At 39.0% G+C, this 18,257-nt stretch overlaps 1 protein-coding gene across 1 annotated transcript; it reads left to right on the forward strand.

Moving 5' to 3' along the window:
* The first annotated feature begins 434 nt into the window (after positions 1–434).
* Positions 435–16,852, forward strand: LOC139731216 (F-box/LRR-repeat protein 4-like). The gene is made up of 16 exons (XM_071642098.1): positions 435–484; positions 2,271–2,649; positions 3,141–3,228; positions 3,922–4,043; positions 4,714–4,736; positions 4,906–4,995; positions 5,795–6,023; positions 6,892–7,032; positions 8,292–8,401; positions 9,280–9,389; positions 9,799–9,928; positions 10,820–10,912; positions 11,781–11,888; positions 13,890–13,976; positions 15,241–15,345; positions 16,723–16,852. Exons 2-16 carry the CDS (start codon positions 2,437–2,439, stop codon positions 16,850–16,852), a joined length of 1,779 nt encoding a protein of 592 aa, XP_071498199.1. The 5' UTR covers positions 435–484; positions 2,271–2,436.
* The last annotated feature ends 1,405 nt before the right edge of the window (positions 16,853–18,257 follow it).

An 18,257-nucleotide genomic window follows, 5' to 3' on the forward strand; every position in this document is an offset into this window, starting at 1 on the left:
AACAAGAAATGTTTTGAAGATGTTTTCTCTTCGCATATACACTCAGCACAAAAATAAGAAAACGTAAACGATTTTTCAGGTTTTTATCTGACCCATTTCTCATAGAATATTTGGTTATAAAGGTTAATGTAATACCATATGAAAAAGGTAATTTGATTGGCTGTCAACCTGGTTTGTCAATAAAAATCATTATTTTATGATTGTAGTAAGAATTGTTTGAAAGATCAGGCTGCAAATGATACAATTGTAGGGTCTACTAGAATTTACTAGAATTACTGGTATGGATGTGACGCGGTAGGCCTACTGTTTGTGTAATGTTTTGATTGACAGCTAGGCATGAGCGGCACTGTGTGTGTGTATGGGCTCTTTCTTTTGTGTATACTAGTACCGGTGGTAAACACACACACTGCTGGCAAGCAAATTGTATTGGGATAGCAAACGCGACGGATGGTGTTGTGTTGTCACTCTCGGGTACAGCCTACAGGTAAGTGATACAGTATTTCCGTGTTAATTCACCTGCATGAATATCGTTTTTAAAGGACAACATAAGGGCAAAGCATGTATAGGAGCCAGTTGTTTCTTTACGGTAGGTCAGGGATAAATCTCCATGACAAGATAATGGGTGTAGGTCTAGAGTTGGTTGTGGTGTATTGTAGAAGATCAAAAAAGAGTAAAGCAGCCTTTGTTTAGTCCCACGCATTGAATATTACGTATGTAGACTATTATTGAAAACTTTGTTTTACACAGGCGTGTCGCATTCGTCGCTGTGCTGTACAGAAGTCGCTAGTCGCGGCGTCTACAGTCGGCGTTAGACGGGCTGGTTTATGGATGACCACTAGTAGTAGATCTATAGTTAAGGAGACTCATGTCAGGAAGTTGCAAAGGTCAACACTGACAACAGCAATATTATTTGCGAAAGTTTCTTCAGCACCTCTCGCTCTGTTCATGAAAGATGGGAGGGTAAATTTTTTGGTATTGAATTTAGTAAATTTATCTGTGTCAGTGTGTTTTATGTTGACCTCGGCTCTAACGTTAAATAGTCTAAGTTTACCTCGTTCTAGTAGAATTATTCTGAAGTGAATAAGCAATCCATGTCATGCATAAAGTATCTCCAACGCATAACTTTTAAACTTTGAAGTTGAGAGTATTCTAAAGGCAGACAAGGAATAGAAGTACGACAAGCAGCTACACGTATAGCACTCGCTGGGTGGGCTAGGCCTACAGTCGGTCACATTGACCGAAAGATTGGTCTGTATCTGGTCATCAGGGATATGTTCCGCGGAGACTGCGTCTGGCTCCACTGATCCCCTCTACAGAGGAGCACCAACCAGTATAGTAAAAAGAGACTCCTCTGGACAGACAGATTTTTCTGTCTACAATCACAGTAGCCCCACTAGACGCTGTGCTTCGGCACAGCGTCATCAGACAGACGGTGCTTCGCCATCAAAGTGGGGAATTTGAACCACAACACAACTACAAAACTTATAACAATTTATACATTACTTGTAGACATTTGTACGTTACTCACGTAAACTGCATGCTTATATTACAGAAGGTACATAAGTCCGTAGAGAGCCCTCACGATAAGTCCATTGAACAAAAAAATGGCACTTTCTAGTGCAATCCCCGACCGTCGGGGTTCATCGTTGCAGAATTCAAAATGGCACATTGACCACTCTGCAAATTATGTGCGCGCATGCGTGGCTGGAAGTGCAGCAATCTATTGCGCGCGTGCACTCTTTGGTAGCACTAGCAGCACGGTCAACAGCGTGACCTTTAAAAGTGCATTCAGATCGCGTGAACTCCCGATTATCATATGCACCGTTCGCACATGCTGCGTATAATCTTCATTTTCAATAAGTTGTGAAATGTGTTTGTCAATATCGAGAACATAACTATGTAGTGTCATTAATGAAGATTACATTTAATGAGTTTCAGGTGACAAAAAATGATGTCAAGTATCAAAAGTCATAAGCGATCATAAAGCGATCACTGAGCTCTCTTTGTGTTGTTGGCTGTGCCGGTACAGCACTGTCGCTATCTATACAGCGACTGGGCTGTGTATAGTTACAATCACAGATGACTTTCTCTCATAGAACCGTGCATGTTATAAGGTATTTATGATAAACGTTTATCATTGTATCATAAATCATAGTCACAAAATTTCTCTGAACCCATTTCAGTATTACAAGTTCCTTGAATCTCTGAGTATTGCTTCATTTTATACTTTCCGAAAAAGCATGATAATATCTTCATTGTTCTACATGCAGGAAGGCAGCAACACGCCACACACTCGTTAACCCACTAAGGACAGGCTGATTTCATTACAACAGGCATTTCCCATAAACACCTACCCCAGTGTACACGGGACTAGTCTTCAACGGGGTTGAACAATAAGTATTGATCTACGCTGGGAGGTCGGCTGCACTCTGTTCGATGGGTTGCAGTCCCTCTTGCTTGGACAAAAATTCCCGCTCCTCCCACGCTAGCATGTCCTCCTCCGCCCAGCTCGCTCAATTTGCCAAGGAAGTCGTTCACTTCAGCTCCCAGTATGGGGGAGACCAATCCATGGCCTATGTCGTACCCAACCTTGCCGGGCCGTGCACGATATTCCCAAGCTACGGCGACTTCACCAATGCCTGTGTCTTTGTGAGTTCCTTTCATTATAATTGTACTCTGTCACTTGTTTACAACCAATGATAAATGCAGAAAAGGATAATGTGTCTATTTATTTTAGTGGAACTATTCTAGAGTTTGCAGTGAAATATTTGCATGCTATTTGAAGAACATTCATGCTTACTAACCAATTTCTCTTGCTGCTTTTCTTCGGTAAGAAATGCATATGCCTCTTGCAATGTTTTCTGTACTCAGAAGTCTGCAAAGACTGGATATTCGTGAAGTAAAAAAGACATCAGTCATCACGCATGTATGTTTGAAATTTATGGTCATCTACAAAATAGTCCCATATGGCTGTTTGCTGTTGACTGATGACACATTGCCAGAAAGAAGTAAAGCAAATTTTTCATATTTGGGAACCTTTACCTTTCTCTCTCATTCTCTCTCTCTCTCATCTTTGTGTCTGTCTCCTGGTTTGTCTGTCTGTTCGTCTGACTGCTTCTTTCTTTCCGGTGGTCCTTCAGCGTACATACGGAACCTGGTGGGAAATGGCGCCCTCTGCTGAAGTTTCCTTTGGGAGGTCTGAAGGCTTCAGTGGCACCGATTTTGTAGGTAAGCGAATGCACACCACAACACCTGTATCGAGGTAATGAAGGCCCAGAATGCTGGCATATTGTTTCATTAGCAGAGTGCCATCTGAAGTCATATTCCAAGATGTTTGAAATGTAACAAAAAAGATACCGTACACTCCTGTGACAACGAACACGGTTGTAATGAAATTCCGTTTACAACGAAGTAAAAATTCAGGCCGTAACATTATCCACTCTATGTATTTTTATTGCTTATTTGTTCGGTTATAACGAAATTTCGATATTAAGAAAGGAGACTGCCGGTCCCGAGGACTTTGTTGTAATGGGAGTCCACTGTTAAAATCTTGCTGTGATGTCGTTGTCATGTATCACAAATTTCTGCAGGACAGCCATCTGGATGAGCAGTTCTCTGTGGACAGTGGAAGATATAAATCTCTGCTATCTGTGAATGAATGCTGCACTGCTTAAATGCTTTATGCTGTAAAGCCTTTTTGCCTAATTTGAAGAATTGCTGTCAAAAGATGCAGGTTTCTCAACATACAATTATGTGAGTGTTGGTTCGTAAGATATGATTTCTTTTTTTTTTTCTTTTGAAGTCCACCTGAGTAAATATTGGTGACATTCAAAGACATCTATTAATTTTTCAGTCTAGAAGAACAGAGGTATGATATAAGAGAGGAATAATTGCTTATTCCTGCTGTCCAAACTGACATAGATCTATTCTTTGAGGAGAAGGTGTACCCAACAGCCATCAACATCTACGAGATTTACCATCCAGGCGCCATCATAGAGATCTGTGCTGCGGAGATTGAGAGGAAATCAACAGAAGGGCAACCAGTGCAACCGAACAACATAAGGTATATGAAGGACAAGCTCGACCAGATATAGGTGTGGAGTGAATGAATGCAGCAATATATGTATTCCATGTTAGTGAAATTTGAGGAAAATCAGACAATCCATTCAAAAGTTTTGAATTCCTAAAGAGTCTGTGCAGCCATCCCTGGATAAGAAGACTGCCATGTGAAGTTTTTGATGTCATGTGTGTACATTCATATAGCAAAGATAAAAACAGAATTCCAGAAAATTGCATATTTTTATGAAAACTACACATTCCTTCGATTTGTTACTGACACGCTAAGGGTAATATTCCCCCCCCCCCCCTGCTTTATGAAAGAAGCATTCAAATCAAGCACTCTTTATTTTGCTAGAAATATTAAAATACGTTTAACCCCATTTGTTTTTTCTTTATATCATTGTATGCATATGTACATCACAAACTGTAGTAGTCTTCTCATTCAGCAATGGATGCACAGAGACTTGATATATTCATAACTTTCGAATGGATTGTACAATTTTCCTCAAACTTTCACTAATGTGTTCTACTAATATTTGAAAATCAAAAACCTTTTGTAATGCACATTTGTTTGCAGAAAAAAGTGAAAATACTAATGTTTTATACACAAATAAAGCATCATACAAGCAGTTCTTCAAATTACAAGTGACCAAGTTTACTCTTTCATCCCATGAAATGTCATGGTGGAAACCCTCATTCAAGTGATTGTAGAATTTTGTATTGTCCAATTTCTCTCAAATTTTCAACAATTAGCTGTCTGCATTCTGCTTCAATTCTGTATGATCTTTTCTAGTAGATTCTTCCGTAAACTTGTATGCATTACACTTGTTGTGGTTTCTTCCACAGGTGGCATAAGCTGTGGTCGGGTAATCCGCAGCAGTCGAATCAAGCCGAGATATTTTCACCTCCCATCGAAAAAGTCAACACGCGAACAAAGTAAGAAAAGAATTGCTTTCTGACAAATGCTGGGCAGTGAGATGGCTGTCCAGATTTTACTTTTGTCATCACATTGTTGGGAATGTAGAATATTGGATTGAGATACTGTAAAACATGATATATTCGTGGTGTGAAATTTTCGCAAATTGCCTCTGGCATTCAATGCAAACAGTGTAGACAAGAACTTTCATTCGCGAAATCAAAATGCACGCGAACAATCCTCGTTTTACAGTAGTAAAAGCCTTACATGCCCAGGCACAAAGCATATATTTAATACAATCCTTTTTCTTCAGCATTTTGCATATCCTCCAAACTTGGCCTACCAAGTAGTTGTAAAGTTTGCAAGCCCACTCAATCTGTCATAGTCCAACAGGAAGGCCGTGGTGACACAATAAGCATTTAGGGGATTAAGTAATCTCTATTTATTGACAATTATTTTCCAGACATCTGTTCCAATCGGCAAAACAATCACTCCAGAATGCATGCCAATTGATAAACAAAACATAGAAAGAGTGAAAGAGGACTTGAAAGTTTGTATCAATTATGTACTTTTGATTAGTGTCTTCTCCTTGTTTACAAGAAAATGTTGCTGCCTTGTTTGCTTTTGAAAATGGATATTGCACTTATAGTAGCAGATGTATAGTAATAACTTCATTCTGATGTGACACATGGGCTTTAGAAAATTGTTTTCATATAATGTTGATTAGCTTCAAGGAAAAAATGAAGGACTGTTCTCTGTTTTTCCATCCAACACTCACAAACTCATCTTGAATTTGTCATAATTGGCCTTTCGCTGCAGTCTCATTCGTCTGGTGTTCAACCAGCGCTTCCAAGAATACTACACCGAACTCGATGGCGTGAAGCTGGTTGGTATGAAGGTGGTCAAGGACGAGGGCACCGACATCGACCAGGTGTACATTGAGCATCTCAAAAAGCTGTCCCTGTCAGACGAAAAGGATATCGACTCCATTGTCCCTCCCCTGAAAGCACAGCCCACTACGGACAATGGTTTCTTTGACATGCTACCGGTATCTCACCTATAGCAGTTTTCTTTCATCAGTGTCATTTGATAAACAAAACAAAACAAAACCCCAGTGTGCTGAAGGGTTAACTTCACTTGAGAGAAATATTCATATGCAAGGTGAAAACTCTGCAAAAGCCATAATTACATTTGTAGAGATTCATTTGGAAGACATCTATTTTCTTGAATTTTGCTTCTCTTCTTAGGCACACTGTACCTACAGGTACTTGTTTTGGCATTGTGGCTAGGAATATGTGCTATTACCCAAGGGGACTCGGGGATTTTAACATTGTCTTTAGAGTCTAGACTCATACTCTGTTGGGGTGTATCAAATTTGCAGAGTATCTAGAAATAAAGAAAATTATACATATTTTCAGTTTGCTAGCTTAAAGAGAGAGCACTTGACTTACATGTACCTCTGTTATAAAGCAAGGGAATAGAATTACCCTTAACATGTCAGTAACAAGGTAAAGGAATGTCTACTTTTCATTAGAAATAAATTTTGTGGAATTTTCCATATATGTTCTTTATATCTTAAAAAAAATCTTTCTTCATACCTGGTTTATGATCTCACAAACTGTGATAGTCTTCGCATCCAGGAGTTGTCTGCACCGAAACTTTGAAAACGCATTTTGTCAACCTTTCACTGATGTGTTCTACTAATATTGCTGCATTCACTCAATGGCATGCACATTTATATTTGGGTTTAATTCCAGTTTAATATTGATGAATTGATCTGTGTGGCAAGTGTAGGATAATTGTTATTAGTATACAAGAATAGAAAATATGATGTGATGTAAGATATCACAAGTATACAGTGATCTATGGTGACATATAGACCAAAATGTGAATGATGTTCTTTGTCTGACTTGCAGGGCGAACTTATCCAGCTAATATTCACCTACCTCAGTCTCATTGACAAGTGCCACATAGCAACCACCTGCATGCTGTTCAGACGGCACTGCTACGACCAGCTGCTCTACATGGAACTGAACCTACAACCGTACTGGCATTTGGTAGGACGCCCTCTATAGATCAGTTTTGATTTGATTGTGATTTCTTTAAAAATGCTATTAACTTCTATTGTGACTGATTGACAAATTGTCCTTCATTGTAGTGATTAAGCACCAACTATTCAGTGTTTTAAAAGCACAACCATGATAAAAACTTGCAGGCATACATTCTTGAGTTAGATTCGAACCAATGATCTCCTGATTACCAGACAGTATCATAGCAACATGACTACCAAGCTTCTGCTTGACAGCCTGTGCTGGTTCTAATCCTTACAACTTGCAGCAAGTACTGCATCAATATAGGGCAATTTGTCAATAAGTTACCCTAAAAAAACAACTTGATGCAAAAATTCATTAATTTGAAGCTCAAAACTTCATTGTGGAACTGTCCCATGTGTTTCCAGTGCAACCATCTATATAAGCTTAATAGTCTACATATGTTGCTATTTTCACTGGAGCAAAGATCGTAATGGCAAATTTGACATAATATCATGTAAAAGTGGATATTTTCGTGTGACTAGTTTTTAGCCCTCAGCCCGATAAGAAGAGTTTCACGTGTTTTTAATTCTGCAGAATCAAGACATTAAATGCTGTAACATCATGGCAAGCAAAAATATTTGCATGCTTTTGATTTCACAATAGTTTTTACATAGTTGCCAGAGACTCCAACTCTCCCGTTTTCGACGGGAGATCTCCCGCCGAAAACCCATTTTTGCAAAATCTCCCGTTCTCCCGTTTGAGATTGAATTTCTCCCGCCCTGGCTCAATGTCTCCCGTTGGAAAGGATTTCCCACTTACCTGCTATCGTATGTTGCAAAAATAAGCCTTAGATAGCACCAGAGAGCATCTATAACCCTAGGAACTTCGCGCTTCGCACACAAAAACTTGGGTCTCCCGTTTGCTAGGAGTTTCAGGCGGGAGAATCTCCAGATCAGAAGGTGCTTGGGGTTGGAGTCTCTGAGTTGCGCGAAATGCGTGAAAATTTCCACTTTTACAGTATGTCATTATCAATTATACAGAAATTTGTTCTTATGGCTTTTGAATTGAAACTGCAGTAATTGTCAGCATCCAATTTAATTTCTTGCTGGAGGATCGTCGCCTCTGCAGTTAGAAAGAAACTTGGTTTGCACATGAAAGGCTATTGAGAAATCTTTCTTTTGTGCTTTCCAGAGCTGTTACAAAAGTCATTTCACATTTGTTCCCAGTTAAGGCTTCTTCTCTAGTACCATTTCTCTCTCCTTTTGCCTGTTTTATATTTGTAGATTTCCAACAACACGCTTTCAGGATTGAGAGGGCGATGCAGTCAGCTTCAGAAACTGGACCTCTCTTGGTGTGGGGACTGGGGCAAGATTGAAGCGCAGGAATTCCATCGGTATGAACAGGGCTTGACACTAACTTTTTTTTGTTGTGTTTGGTGATTCATTTGGCCACTGACGTCTTTAAATTTCAAATTTTATCCCCCCCCCCCCCCCTCAAAAAAAAAAAAAGAAGAAAGAAATGTCTTGGCCCAAAAGCAAAGGAAACATAACAATCCACTTTGAATGCTAGTTACCTGATCCTGCCGCCAAAGAATAACTGTTTTGGAAATTTGGTGGCCCTGTGGTGGCCCTGGACCACCGGGCCATTACTAATATAGGTCCCTGATGTGAAATGTGAAGAAATGAATTGTTCCTGTTTTGCTAGTGCCATTCAGCTGAACCCTTTCTGTACCAGGGACTCTGGACAGTGTGTAAAATACTATGGTTTTTTTTTTTGTACCAATCAGCTCTCAAAGCACACGTAGGCGTTATATGTGTATAATGACGAGTCATAGTAACTGATGGCAGATTGACGGGAGGTGTCCGTTTTGCAAGAGTTATTACCTCTCTTTAAGTTTTAAATATGTCACATTTTGTGAAAGTAGTGTGTTGATTCCTTCTTGGTTATCTCACATTTATTAATTTTGCAGATATGATTATGATCAGTGAAACCTAGATTGACAAAGGAGATGACATTTTCAACCTTTCAGGATGTCCCATTTTCCTATCTCTGGGTGCTTGTGGCTTATTTTTGTTGTCTACAGGTGAATTCGCTTGTTCACAAGAACGTTGTTAAATGATATCTTCAACTGAGTATATGATATGTCTCTCATATGAGCTGTTCTTTCAAGACAGGTTGTTTTCAAACTGGTCTACTCTCCGTGATCTTGCTAACTTGCTCTAAGTTTGTATCTGTCCTGTCTCACTATTCCCTTCCCCCGTCTTGTTACAGTTTTATCAAAGCTTGTGGAAGTGAGCTGAGAGTCCTACGAATGAAGGCGTGCCGGTTTGTAACCAAAGATGTTCTGGAAGACATAGCACATTCTTGCCCAAGACTAGAAGGTATGTATGCACAGGCATCTCCCTCAGAATGGAAGTGAAGAAGAAAAACTTGGTGTTAGAGTACTGTAAAGGTAGAAATATTCACAAAAGTAATTTTTCAAGCTCAGCAGGATAAGGTGAATGTTGCATATTTTTAATTTCCCGGAATCAACAGACGACATAGTGTTTCATATAATGAGCAAAAAGATGAGCATGCTTTTTTTTGCTAGTTTCTTGTTGTGTGAAAGAGCAAAAATTTCCACACCACATTAATTTCCACTTTTACGATTGTTGTTTAAACACATGAAGTGAATTTTATGAATATTGCGTGCTTGTCTTTCAAAGCAGAAGATGCAGAATTGTGAAATGCTCTGTACCAAATCTCGGATGATTGTGTTCCTGTCCCGCCTTATCTATTATCCCTGCACAGAGCTGAGCATCCCATCTTGCCGGTGTATAGACAGCCATGGTTACACCACGCTGCAATATCTGACAAAACTCCAAGTACTGAACCTCTATCGCTCCAAGGTCACCGAATCTGAGATGATGCAGATTGTACGGTAAGCAGCTGTACAGGACTTAACCTTTGTGTGCCCCCCAGATGTTTGGTGTGTAGACTTTGTACAGTGCACTCCCATTATAATGAACATGATGAAAACAATATTCTTGTCACAAAGAAATTCCAATTTGTGTCCCCAAATTTTCATCTATATATCTCTCTATACATTACTGTTCAGCTATCCCCCCCCCCCCAAAAAAAAAAATAAATAAATGTTGATTTAACAAGAAAGGAAAATTCCCAGTCCCGAGGATTTTGCTATAACAGGAGTTATCTGTATTTATATCATCAAGCTTGTGTAGTAAGCGCTTTAACTGTTTGATTCTACGTAAAGTTCAACTTTAGATTGTCATCCACACAAAGTGACGACATTTCCAGGAAGAAAAAATTTGATATTCAAAATACCTGGGTGCTGAAACTTTTCACTCAAAAGTCTTAATTTTGTCTCTTTTGTCAGGATGTCTCATGCCAAAATGTTTACAATAAGTATGAAGAATGAATATGGTCTAATACAGATCATAACATATTATCAAGCATTAATGCATTATTTGATGTAGATCTACAGGAATTGCCAGTGGTGGACCAGCAAGGCTTAAACCTTCCTGTGTCTTGTTAACACGCTGCAGTGTTTTCATTGCCTGTTGGCACAGATGCTTTGAAGCTTTTTGTCAATGAATAGAGCTTATCTAATCCCCCTAATCCATATCTTGAAATCATGGCCTTACGGTTGGACCGAGGCACATTGCTACACCGCATGGACTTACTTTATCTACAGCTAGGTCAAGTTTGTATTGATCACTGAAGGCTGATGAAAAAGCTTAGCAAGTGAAGCCATGACATGTGAAGGGTTAATAAGAAAGTTCATACCTGCCATGATTTGTGTAATCCACAGGAAACTGCCCCAGCTGAGACACCTAAACTTGGGCGCAACGAAGACGATAGCAAACTTTGACAGCGTCATCAGTGCAGTCGGCAAGCACTGTCCGTGAGTATCACATCGGTTTTCATAATGTTGTACCATGAAAACCACTCCACCACTTCCATGGGTGCCAACCCGGTAAAGTGGTCCCCCACCCACCAACACAAGAAAACGGGCAAATTGTGGTTTGCCCCCGGTGACTAGCAATAGTCAGCAAACTGTATCAATCAGGCAATCTGTGCTATACGCTTGAATGAATGGTGTTGTAAACAAATGGCAGATGGGGGCAGCAGTTCATAATAAACTTTAGGGTACACAATTTGGTATGCACTGTTTGCATGAGATGTAATTCATATTAACCACAAGCAAAGCAAGCTAGCTGTGTTTGATGTGGGCTTGTTGGTGATGCTGTAAGAAAATGGTTGCAAAGAAAAGTCAAGCTGAATGGTATGCTCCACTATAAGATTACTGTGATTGACAACTTTCATTATTAACAAAAGCAGAATTTTTTAATGTCAGTTTCTTCCATTGATATAGTAGTACTTGGCATTCCCTCAAAATCCTGTAACTTTTGCAATTTTTTTTTGTGTGTGTGTTTTTTGGCCAGTGTAATCTATAGTATTATAGGAAATGATCACAAGTCACCTACAACTTCTTGCGCAGATCAAATGAGCTGGCCTAACTTTTCCCCCATTTTTTCCTTTTATATAATAATAGCATTATTGTGATATTGTGTGTGTCATAAACGGAACAGTTGCCATGGGGATCATTATCTCCAATTGCTAAAATTTGGCCACCACAATAACAATGTGTAGCTGTACGTTGTACGAACACAAGACGGTGCTACCTTGGGTATGTAGTACCCCGAGTTACAGCGTGCTGCATCATATATGGATGAAAGTATAATCCTTGTTATTATCTGCACTCTGTACAGGCTGTTGGAAAGCCTTGATGTATGGCGAGCAGCTACACTGTCCTGTGATGGGGTGGAAAGCCTAGCCAAGGGATGTCCAAACCTTCTGGAACTAGATGTTGGATGGTGGTAAGTAGATCTGCCCAGCCAATATTGAACAATTTTTCACATACACACACAGAAAGTTTGATCTTGTTTTCCCCGCCACGCTCAGTGGTATTGAAACAATTTCAGTGATGAGGGTTCTAAGTAGAACACTGCGACATTGCTGGTTGTGGTATCAAAGATTTTAGCAGTAATGAGTTCTCATCAATATGTGATTGATGTCAAATTTTCATAAAAAATCAGAAGAATCAGAAACCCAAGAATTATATATCTGACAGATTGTGAGAAGATTCAGTTTGAATCTATCTTGATTTTGCAAAAATGTAACCCCAAAGAAAAGACAACAGTTGTGCAAATTTTTAAGGACACAAAGCAAAATACTAATCCTACTGTATGGATTTTAAATGTTTAAATGTGAAATGAGCTGTATGTAAGTGTAGATTATGTATATTATGTTTAGACCATATAATCATGCTTTAACCTCCTCTACATTTAAAAAACCTCTCTGTAAAGCCCATTCTTGTGAAATATTGCAACATCAAAGAATCACAGTGATTGAGCTTTCTTTTACATAACTTTGAAATTTGCCAAAGTTTGATAGATCAGAAATTCTTGCCACTGTTATACATAAGAGCACGTGGTTCAGCAGTCTGCTGCTGATGCAACTTTGAAACAATAGTGTGGGATTGTTGCTGCACATTTTATGTGTGGCCTGGGGTGAAGAATCTGAACATTAGGGGGATTCACACGTACACAAATTAGCGAGTTACTAATCTTGAGATTTGCATTGCGATCTCAAGCTCAAGTTTTTTGCACCTGTGAACCTCACAAATTAGTGCCATCAGCAGCGCGATGCAAAACCCAAGAATTCTTGCTCTTATTTCTGAATTAGCGCGCTAATTTGCCTTGCAGTAACGTGTGAACAGTTGACCAAATAAACTTGAGTTTTTACATCCCATCATTCAAAGCAAACGTCACAACAGTGTGCGATCCACACCACTGTGAGGCACAAGAACACTAGTTTTATCAATTTATTGGTCGGAAATTAGCGGGTTATTTTCTGTACATGTGAACCATTGCTAAAAATCTGAGTTTCCGAATGCGATAGCTAACCCCCTGATTTGGAGCATCTGATTAGTTGCAAAAAAACTTGAGTTTTGGAGGGCGCTCAGTAACCCGCTATTTTGTACATGTGAATGCGGCTAATGTAGTAATTTTTCAGTCTGAATGACCCCTTTGACTTTGTTTGGTTTAATAGTGATTAGAATAGAAGTTATCTTCAGCAGGTGCACAGGAAATACCAAGATGTAGATTATGTTTACAAAATGTTTGATTGTGAAATCAGCACATAAAAGGCAGGTGGGAATGTTTGCAATGTGGAGAATGATAAAGTAATACTCAAAACAGGTGGCAAAAAATTCCTTTGCCTATATTTTGTTTACCCAGTATTTGAATATCAAATCAACAGAAAGCAAATGGACATAAATGGCCTCAGAATAGCTTTCCATACTTTTTGTTTAGTTTAGTCACCCAATACTGTACAAGCTGAAATTTTCACATACAGATATTTTTGCAAGTTTTTACTTCTCAGGCATGTAAGCGAATTGCTGATGTTACGGTTGTGAGGATGTAGTAATTGTTACTTCACCTTTAGACGAGGAAGAGTAACAAACGACAATAACTGCTCATTATGAATGTTTTTAATCGGTGATTCCCTGTACATAAACAAGTAGTGTGATGTACATTTGAGGTGTGTTGTTATGCCCCAAAACTTGTTGCGTCATGGCCGCAAGTGGCATGACTTTTTTTGTCTAGAAATGCTACTTTTGTGTGTTGTTGTTTTGACTCATTTCTGTCTTTACTCATTGTTATTTTCATGGTTCAAATACGATTCATAAGATTTGCAAAAAGGAAAACCACTGCAAAAAATTACCTTACATAGTGTTTTTTTTTTTTAAATATCAATTTGATTAAAAAAAAAGAAGCTTACCTTTGTTTCATTCAATCTCTCAATTTCCTTTCCAGTCCAGAACTACGGGGAAATAATGTTTGGGTCAGCAATCTATGTACACATTCCACTAAGCTGAAAAAACTCTTCCTTACATCAATACGGTAAGGTGTCTGTCTCTCTTGTAATATGTTTTATTTCAGACCATTATTAAAATGCTGTTCTCTTCAGTGAACCCGATGAATTTTACAATGACTTATCTGTTTTTAAGTGTTTTGCGTTCGTGTTTGCATTCATCGCGGTTCATAGATGTGTCAGAAGTAAAGGTAAAGAAAGACTCAGATTCTAAATCATGCCTTACAATATTTCCAAAATTAGCATTTGACTGGATCTGTACATTAGTTCTTTCGATAACTTTTAAAAGCCCTACCGTGGCTGAACACTCCAAGTTTTTTCCACAAAAATTGCAATATGAAGAAGCTATAATCTGAAATTTTCTGCTCTGATGAACAAAGCACTGTCATGATAATCAAACTCCCAGAAAAACAAAGCCTAAACTTATCATCTAACAAAATGTAACTGTTTTTACTTAGGGTATGAAAAAATGTCATTTTTTTTAAACGTCTCACCATATTATAAGGAGAATGTTTTCTTACAAGTGAAGTTCAACATTAACAAAGTAACAAAATACTGTGACTGGAAGATTTATGCTTTTCTTATACCGATTTGACCATGTTTTGACAAGGTCAGATTCTTATAATTGTGACCCGCTACAACAAAAGGATCCGAAAGTCAGGGAGAACAGTTTTCTGAAAATGCCAAGATATTATTCCCTTACTCTTCTACTTTAGTTTTATATATAGCACAACTCATAAAAGTACTCGGTTGTGGAGATATCGATGATTTTATTAGCATATGTCATGTGGTTGTGGAAATCAGAGTTTCAAGAAAAACGCCTTCAAAGTTTTCCTCCCGACGCTATCATGATCAAGGGGAGGCGAGACAGTTCTCACCGCTTGACCTCCGCGATGTTCATTCAAGCTTAGCGCCAGCCGTCTACGCACGACCAATCAGCAATCAGGATGCCACGCACTGACCAATGAGATCACTCCCTCGTTGCTAGGGGCGGAGTCTAGCTGCAACGCTAAATCCAAATCTCGGACACGCTGATTTCTTGCCTTTCCATTGATCATAATAGCTTCAAAATTCTGGCAGATGACAGACAAAACATTAGACTACAAAATTATGCCGAATACAGAAATCCGATTGTTTTGACCAATTTTGATGATGTGACTTCAAACTCGATTTTCTCGGCTCAGCCATCAGCGACTTTAGGATCCTTTTGTTGTAGCGGGTCACAATTGATGTAGATCTATGAATGTCACCAGTACTGATATTTGTAGCATGTTTGTTTATTTTCCCATCCAGGAGTATAGCGGACGTAGACCTGTTTGCCATTGCGTCAGGTCTACATAACTTGGAACAGCTAGACATCTTGGGTGCACAGAGGGTCGGAGTACAGGGACTGATCAGGTATCTATTGTCATTGATGACATGACGTTTGCTCCTGTGACAGTCACTCTTGTCTTATTTTCTTGACGGACTTAGGGTTAGGGTTAGGGTTAGGGTTTTAGATTTAGTTTCATATGAGAATTAGGATTAGGGTTATGGGGTAGTATTCTGAAAATCTTCCTAAGTTTCTTCCTGAATTTCTTCCTAAGTCAGAAAGTTGGGAATTGCCTAGGAAAGGCAGAATTGGTATTCTGAAATGTCTTCCTTGGAAATTCTTAATGCAAATTATGTCATCTTTATCTCTGCCCACTGTTCTTTCTCAATCCAATACGAAATGTTGTATCATGAGGAACCAACCAATGACAATAGTTTATTATTATGGCATAGGGTTAGATACATGTGTTGTGCATACTCACGCATCATGCATGGCATGCCCCATTTTTCATGCCCATTTCCCGCACATAAAGTACATATTGTGCGCGGTGAGTGACAAGCGCCTATCATGATGTTTTGCAGCTTGCTATATCTTAACAACGTACTTAGGACAGGGGTGGAGTATTCCTAAATATCTTCCTAAAATTCTTTCCTAAGTGCATTCTAGAATACCAACTTCTTCCTAAGTCAGAAATGTGCATATCTTCCTAGTATTTATCCTTATTTGCAAGAAATTTCTTCCTAGGAAAGATTTCAGAATACCACCCATGGAACCTTTGTCATTAATCGATCAACTCTCGCAATGCATATTTTTCCTTAGATGCAACTGATCCATTTTTCAAACACTCAATTTTTGCAAGATTTTGTTTTCTATTGACTTCCGCATTCATAGAGAAGGTTAGCAACTTCAATGAACATGTATCAGATGTTGTATTAAAACTTTTTCTTTCCTATCTGTGCTTTACTTTATGCTCAGACTGTGTCCTTATAGATGTGCTTGTAATACTCAGCTGTGCTGTTCTGCATACTACATGTTGGCAGACTATGCAAATTCACTTTTTTTTTCTCTCGCCAATCAAATTCCTCCGATATCAGCAATTAATTGTTGTATCCTACTAAATGGCCTGAATTCACAAAGATGGTACAATCTTTGTCCATGGTTTCAATCATGGACAAAGACCGTAGTTTTGTATGGGGTGCCAAGTGTCGCATGGCCTATTCGTTATGAAATCAGTCATTTTGGTCATTAAGGTCTTTGTTTATGTTTTAAACCATGGACAAAGATTGTACCACCTTCGTGAATTCAGGCCAATGTGTCTCCAATTCTTGCATGCGACTACCCGACAAATTTACCTGGAAATCCGTATACATAGCTTATCATCTGATAATCTGTATTGCATGTGATAAGTCGAGTCAGGTAGTATTAAAGTGAAAGTGTTTATCTCCCGTTTATTCTCCCCTCAGAGTTCTGGACAAGTGCCCCATGATGAAATTTATAGACGTGTCGTTCTGTCGTCAGATCACGCAAGAAGTCGTCCTCCAACTCCGAGAAAAGTATCCAAATGTAGCCATCAAGAGGAGTTTCACGATTTGACGATGGGATATACTTAGAGTGGATGTTAGCAGAGTGACCGCTAGCAGAGCGGACAGTCTTAGACTGGACGGTCATCGAGTGGACTGTCGTAGAGCAGAGACTGCGATATGCAAGAACTTACAGTGCTGATGCTACATAATGCTGACTCTGCAAGGTCAAGATACTTACTGTGTGTGTTTGTGTGAGTGTGTGTGTGTGTATGTGTGCCGACACTATTACATCAGTTTTGGTATGATAGTACTGTTTTATCTGAAACGCAAAGTAGTCCACACAGCTGATGACATTAAAGTCAACCAAAGATTAAGGGACCAACGCATCACAAAAGCCATCTTTTTTTTTTTCTAATGCTGTTATTATAACCACCGGCATTGATTTTATGATTAAGGTAACCTCTCCATTCACGGCACTTCACGTAAAATTACATGATAGTTCTGTTTTTAATGTTCATGATGGGACTTTGGTATTTACAGAGTCACCCTCCACATAATACAAAAGGTCAAGTAGAATGAGGGATGCAGTGTACATGGTTTTTATTACATCAACAGTGTTAGGGTATCACTTTTTTTTTTACACCAGATTTAAGGGAGACATTGTGAGGTAATATTTGTCCCAAGATGTCCCCACACTGCAGGTTTTGAACCCACAACCTGCTTCTCAAGTGTCCGGAGCATAGTCCTCTGTTCCCCAGTGCTCTCTCAGTATTGTAAGCCACTCCATGGTGGAAGGTGCACAAATTTGGTTTGTCGTTATGCACATTGCTTTCAAGCGTTCTGTCCATGCGTCATACTAATGTTTAATAGTTTTTTCTATGCAAATGAAAAATTAGGCAAATGAAGAGCAAAGTCCAGTGTCCATGTGTATTATGATTTATGCAATATGATTATGTATGTATGTATGTATCCATCTATATACTGTGGTATATTATGTGTATGTATGCTCAGATGGATATCTTTCCCTTAGAAATCCTGTAACAAACACTAACTGTCTTTCTGTTTGTCTTTTTTGAAGCAATTTCAATTCTTTACAAACAAACCCACCAGACAGGAATAGCATCGGATCAAACTAGGAATGAGTTGTCTTCGTGTGAAAATCAGTAAGAGACTTTTACAAGAAGTCATGTGACCAGTGGGAAATTATGAATGATTTAAATTTTGGTGCTAGTGCTGGTGTTCAGTGCTGGTGCAAACTTGCACTTAGTCAGTGTTAGCAGGCTGATCCCAAAATTATGACACATATCTGGTAGCTGATGTTGGATCCAGTGCTGAATGTCATCTGCTGAACTGAACCCCACTATTCTTGTCAACCATTACATGATTTTTTCAGATTGACTGACACTGGCCCCAAGGGATTATCAAATCCGTCATTCTTAGTTCGGTGTTGGTGTTTGTTAGCCTTGGTATACATA

The sequence above is a fragment of the Diadema antillarum genome, unplaced genomic scaffold (genome assembly GCF_040938485.1).
Source record: "Diadema antillarum isolate AM-2024a unplaced genomic scaffold, OU_Dant_1.0 seq00000367_RagTag, whole genome shotgun sequence".
NCBI classification, from domain to species: Eukaryota; Metazoa; Echinodermata; class Echinoidea; order Diadematoida; family Diadematidae; genus Diadema; species Diadema antillarum.